Source organism: Trichoplusia ni, chromosome 16 (assembly GCF_003590095.1).
Source record: "Trichoplusia ni isolate ovarian cell line Hi5 chromosome 16, tn1, whole genome shotgun sequence".
Taxonomy (NCBI): Eukaryota; Metazoa; Arthropoda; class Insecta; order Lepidoptera; family Noctuidae; genus Trichoplusia; species Trichoplusia ni.
The window spans coordinates 3,941,281-3,946,917 of NC_039493.1; the positions used below are offsets into that span (position 1 = coordinate 3,941,281).

At 34.0% G+C, this 5,637-nt stretch overlaps 1 protein-coding gene across 2 annotated transcripts; it reads left to right on the top strand.

The window, feature by feature from the left end:
- The first annotated feature begins 195 nt into the window (after positions 1-195).
- Positions 196-5,067, top strand: LOC113501907 (chromatin target of PRMT1 protein-like). Of its 2 annotated transcripts, XM_026883220.1 has the most exons (6): positions 196-267; positions 447-671; positions 1,406-1,566; positions 2,317-2,415; positions 2,600-2,781; positions 3,144-5,067. In XM_026883220.1, the coding sequence occupies exons 2-6, from the start codon at positions 474-476 to the stop codon at positions 3,287-3,289; spliced, it is 786 nt and encodes a 261-aa protein (XP_026739021.1). In that variant the 5' UTR covers positions 196-267; positions 447-473; the 3' UTR covers positions 3,290-5,067. The 2 variants fall into 2 exon arrangements, with proteins under 2 accessions (XP_026739021.1, XP_026739020.1); XM_026883219.1 differs by lacking the exon at positions 196-267 and having other exon boundaries at positions 274-671.
- Positions 5,068-5,637: the final 570 nt, after the last annotated feature.

The window sequence follows — 5,637 nt, forward strand, 5'->3', positions numbered from 1 at the left end:
TCATACGGAGTTGTTTCGTTTTACTGCTTCGGCTTCTGTTTGATTTTGACGAAAAGCTTTCACTCATTGATTTATTGTGATTTTTTAAGACTTAATTGTTTCACGAAAATGTATTAACTTACGGTTGATGATGCACGTCAGATGAGTCAGATGTGCATTACTAACATGATTCTTGATTATATGCACTCTGTGCTTTTAACAAGACTTTTGACATATCACTGACAGAAAGTAGAAACCACAGGTTATAAAATTGTCGTTGTACTTGAGGTGAGCGGCGTCATTGAAAAATTGTTATTTGATATTTTGCTGCGCTCATAATTTTCAAATATTTGTGTCGTCAAAACGCTATAGTGTGTACTATTTAACCTAACAATTGCCATGGCAATTCCTGTGCATTAGCGTTTGTTAGAGATTGTTTTCATGTTGAGGTTATTTTGTTTTCATAGTACCGACAATTTCAACAATTTGTGAAAATGGTGATACAGAAAGTTCATGGTATTCATGCTACCGGGGTGAGCCTCCACGAGCGCTTTTCTATGTTGGCACAGGCGGCACCAGATCGTGTTGCTATGCGGCAGAGAAGGCGGTCCTTGGTGAATCAAAATTTAAACTATGGGGACCGACTGCTTGAGCAGGTCGCTCGGCAACTACAACAGCAGCAAGCTAGGAAAGTAAGTATCCTTATAAAATATATATTTGTAAAAATTATGATCTGTTTGGAAAAAACACAGTGGAAGTATGTAATGTAAACCTTGATTTTCAATGACAGCAACAAGTAACAAGCAGTGTGTAATGAAATTATATTATGTATTGTTTAAAAAAGCTTACATTCTGTACCTGTCTAGTGCAACATTCTTTTATTAACAAAAAATACCATGGTTGCCTTAGGGATAACATATTATGTACAATTATGGCATAATAAGTAGTTTTTGAAATGCATTTTTTTCATGTTTCTTCTAGAAGCCGGACAGTTATTTTAAAACCACCATATATCTCTATGTCTCCCTTTCCTCTTAGAAACCACTTGCTTCACATCTAGTTTATACACCGTAGATGTTTTTTTAATTTTGTGCCATAAGTCATATTACTGTATGTATTAAGCCATATTGTTGCTAAAAATTAATAAAATTATTTAACAATTGAGATATACTACTTAATGCCTCTCTGGAGTCAGCATTTTATATCTGACTGGGTAGTCTGATAAAGTTGATTTAATAAAGATTCACCACATCCATAAAGTCAGTTTGAAAATAATAAATCTATTCATTTTCATTACATGCGAATTTGTCTGCAATTTGACTCCTTCAATTGACCGAAAAAACAAGACTTGGTAACTAACTAACCTAAAATTGATCTTTTGTTCATATCAATATAATGTTATAATCAAATATGTGTTGTCTTCTAGCAAGCACTGAGGCAGCGTTTAGGACTCCCACAGCCTGGTCTGCGCCGGTTTGGTAGTGAAGGTAGCCTCGCAGGTTTGAAGAGGTCAAATAGCTTTGGAAACCTCAGCCAGCAGAGTGTGAAGAATAGAGTAGCTTGGAGACAATCTAATTTTAATCTAAGGTATGTGCTTTATTTAAAGAATATATATTTTTAGGGATGGGCCGAAATTCGTTTTACATTCGGTTTAACCGAACTTCGGCAGCTTGAACCGAACTTCGTCATTCGGCCGAATTTCGGTTAAAATGCCGAATATTCTGCACTAAATATACTTGAACTATCATAATAGAAATTAATAAAAAAACGTATGTGTAGTTTACGTGATAAACAGAAAACTTTAATTAATTTTTTAATTACCTTTCTCAAAAATATTTGGTTACTTAATCAAACAAAATTAAACCACTCTTCTTACTAATCAAACCAGCCTTAGAAATCTTTATTTCTTAATCAAAAACAAAATTTTAATCAACAAAGTTTAGTCAATCAAACCAAAAAAAATCACGTAAGAACAATTAATTTAATTTGTGAAATGTAAATAATAGCACGTGACAAGATGGTGATGGTCTTTACAAATAACTAGCTTGCTAACGGCCCGCGGGGAAGTGCGGAGTACGGGCGAGGTACATCTAGCAATATTTGCAGCAAGTGCGTAAACAAGACACAATTCTTTATTTCCAGACTATTTGATATTTCTAGTTTATGGACTGATACTTGTAGTTTAAATATAAATTGATATTTAAACTCCTGAGAGTCACTGCTTTTGGTATTAGTCTTCTGTAATAAAGTTTAGGTTTGAAAAAAATTTGTAAGTTATTTTGCCAGGTCAGGATAAAATTAAATACAGCATAATTAATTGTTTCTCTTTCTTTACAGTAGGTCATCATCTTTCAACAATTTTAATAACTTAGCCTGGTACGGGCGGGCGCTGCGCGGGTTCCGTAAGCGAGGCAGTGCATTACGCGGACGATTCAGGTACTTACACACTTTATAATAATTCCTCTAAACTTTATAATCTGTATAATGGTTTTAAACTTAATATATTTCATGTGTTGTTATCCTAATTTTGAACAGCAGAAGGTAATTTACCTTAGCCACTTCACTATTGTCTCGTAAAACTGTAACTCGACTTTAAACATGTAAGTTGTCGTGTTGCCAGGGCGGGTCGTCAAGGCGTGGGCCGCATGAGCCAGCAGCGCGTGGGCTTCCAGCAGCGGCGCGGGGCGGCGCGGCGCGGCCTGCAGCAGCAGCAGCGGAGGGCGCCCGCGACGCCCGCGCAGCAGCACGCGCAGCCGCGACCGCAACTCGCGCGACGCGGGGCCGGCAGGGGTCGGGGGAGAGGTATATACATCATGTTTTTAAACCGTTTGACATGTAATGCCAAACATCAAATTAATGTGTGTGTGGTGGCCGCGTAACATTCTCTGTATAAAAAACAGCCAATAATAAAATATCACTTTTTATTTTGTTATAAAAACAATGTTGAACATGATGCCACAAACTACTTTTTTATATGTTAAAAAATATATAGATATTTTTAATGCAATGTTTATCTTTTATAACTAAGTTAATAATATTAATTAATATCATTAGTTAATTAACTAATGATATAAAACTACAATGAAAATTAAAAAATTTTGGTAAGTTAATAAACGTTAACTAACATTAGCTAACTTTACAAAAAAATTTTCTCTCTCCCTTAGGCGGGCTCAGTCGCAGCCAATCCCAGTCACGGCTCCTGTCCAAGGAGGAGCTGGACGCGCAGCTGGACCAGTACATGTCGTGCACGAAGGCCGCGCTCGACCAGCAGCTAGACAACTACATGAAGAGCGCCATGGAACTAGAATAGAACATTATACTTTTGTGTATTCATCTAATCTTGCAACAACACGACTTGGATTACAGTGTACTATTGCTTAGAGATATATGACAAATATTGGACCACTTTTTTTAACAAATTTATTCACTTATCTTCTTTTTGCGACTTTACAAGAGTATTGCTTTATTTATAATAAGATTACCTAAATGACGAAATAAACCAATTTTTCATACCCGGTCATCATCTCCACACAAATGCGGATTGGCAAGTAACTTGAACACACATCTTGATATAAAAGTAGGAACGTCAAAGCGTCTGCAATTAACGAGATAAAATAACACGTTATCTGTTACTGGGTTATATCTTAATCAAGTCACAGGTACTAAAAACAATTAATAGATTATTTGGCCCTAAAGTTAAGTTGTTTTTTTGTATTGCCATCTAAGGGACCTCATATTTTTCTATATTCATTGCAGCTCATTAAAAATAAGAATGTGGATGCTGTCACTTAAAATATCATAGAAATCGTTAATGAAAATTGTCAGATATATTGTCATTGGGCCACCACAACAAAATTCTCATTTTCGTAAATTGTTGTAGACCTATGAACAGTTTCATATGTATAAGGTGCAAGTTCAAATCTGTGTGCGTTTCAAAATTGTGTGTTGTAAATTTTTCATAATAACATTGTTAGGAAATCTGTATTCCAAAAATTTTAATTTGGAATTGTCAACCTTCATTGAGATAGCCTAGTGATCAACTCTCAATCCTCTGTATGAAAAAACACCTGTACCCAACGGTAGGATGGTTAAAGGTAGGTTTTATTGCTTTATATTCAAATGCAAGAATAAATGAATACACAAAGTGGCCTAGAAAATGTTGAGAATCAAGCTGCTTAATTAACCGAATCCCAATTTAAAATTATTAACTACGCACTGCGTCGTTTACTTGAAGTTAATTTTAACAGGTCAACATGCGCAAGTTATTTCATCTAGGCTTTAGTTTTAATAAGATGACTTGTTAAAACATGGACTACAAATTTTGTTAAATTTGAAAACGGAAATACTCGAAACAAGCTGAATTTTCAAACATCTATTTTTGGTTAGTACTGTTATGTACAAATTTGATTCTAAAATAAAAAAAAATGTCTAAATTAATCATTTCTGAAATGATATATAGTTTAGTTAAATATAAGGACGAATGAATAGAGTGATAAATCAAGAATAAGCTGTTGATTTTTACCTTTTTTTTTGTTTTGTACCAAATGAAGAATGTTTGTGTTGAAGTTTTTTTTTTTTTCAATTTTTATGTAGCTAATTCTGTTTTGATTCTGATTACTTTTAAGACTCGATAGATTACGCAAGTAGAATGTTTTTATTTTTCCTGTTTGTGTTGTAAGTGTAAAAAAAGTTGTAATACTCATTACATTTTACCAATGCACGGTAAGTGACTGGGTAAAAATATCTCTTATATTTCATCTGTATTAGATAAAAATAGACACGTTTCTTATTGAGCCACACATTTGTTTTTTTTTTTTATATTTAGAAATGACGTTACCGGTGCCGTCGTTGCTAGTTTGCGATGTCTAAAAAAGAAAAAAGAAACGTTGTATTTTAACATTATATAATTGACGCCATTTTTATATGTACTTGCTAATTGTTCAAGTTACTTGCCGAACTTAAGTATTTCCTAATATATGTCTTACCATTGTTTTTGATAGTCGCACTTAAATATGGTAATATTAAAATGTATCTAAGTGTAAATACATAGAGGTAAGATTTGATAGAGCATAATAAACTTAAGAAAAGTAAAATGCGTTTTACTGAACTTCTGCTATGTTTAGGCGACTGCTGAAAGAAAGGGGTGTATTGCTTTCAGGGTTAATATAAGACATGTATACGTGCATTTTCTTATTCCTTCATTTACTTGTTAAATAATAGTACTTGTTGTCGATCATAAATCAAATCAACTCCCAATTGATATGATTAGGAATGCTAGTTTTGAGCCTTGGTTAATTGTGCTTGATTTTTTTCTAACCCGCCCTCAGCACTTAAATTCCTCAGTGCGGAGGAAGTTTTTTTTTACTTGTTATGTTCAAATTCTTTGATCATCCCGAGTCAAATAGGTTGGTACTTCTCTAAATAATTAAAAAAAAATCCGTCTACAGTTCTAAATGAAGTTTTCGGGATGCTTATCGTGTAAGTGTCGATACATGCAAATACGTGACCGGATAATATCTGATCTGTAATAATATCACACCGCAAGTGTCCACAAGCCATTTATTTGTAATATAAGACTCGTATTACATGTGGAAACAAAACTGTCATACCTTTTATTTTATTCGTAACGGTAAAAAAGGATGATACAAAAATAACTGT

What these genes read in the sequence shown, in the direction of transcription:
- LOC113501907 (XM_026883220.1), top strand. Translation starts at nt 474, where the DNA reads ATGGTGATACAGAAAGTTCATGGTATTCATGCTACCGGGGTGAGCCTC. An exon ending in AACAGCAGCAAGCTAGGAAA is followed by an intron (nt 672 to 1,405) that starts GTAAGTATCCTT and finishes GTTGTCTTCTAG; the next exon opens with CAAGCACTGAGGCAGCGTTT. An exon ending in GCATTACGCGGACGATTCAG is followed by an intron (nt 2,416 to 2,599) that starts GTACTTACACAC and finishes TCGTGTTGCCAG; the next exon opens with GGCGGGTCGTCAAGGCGTGG.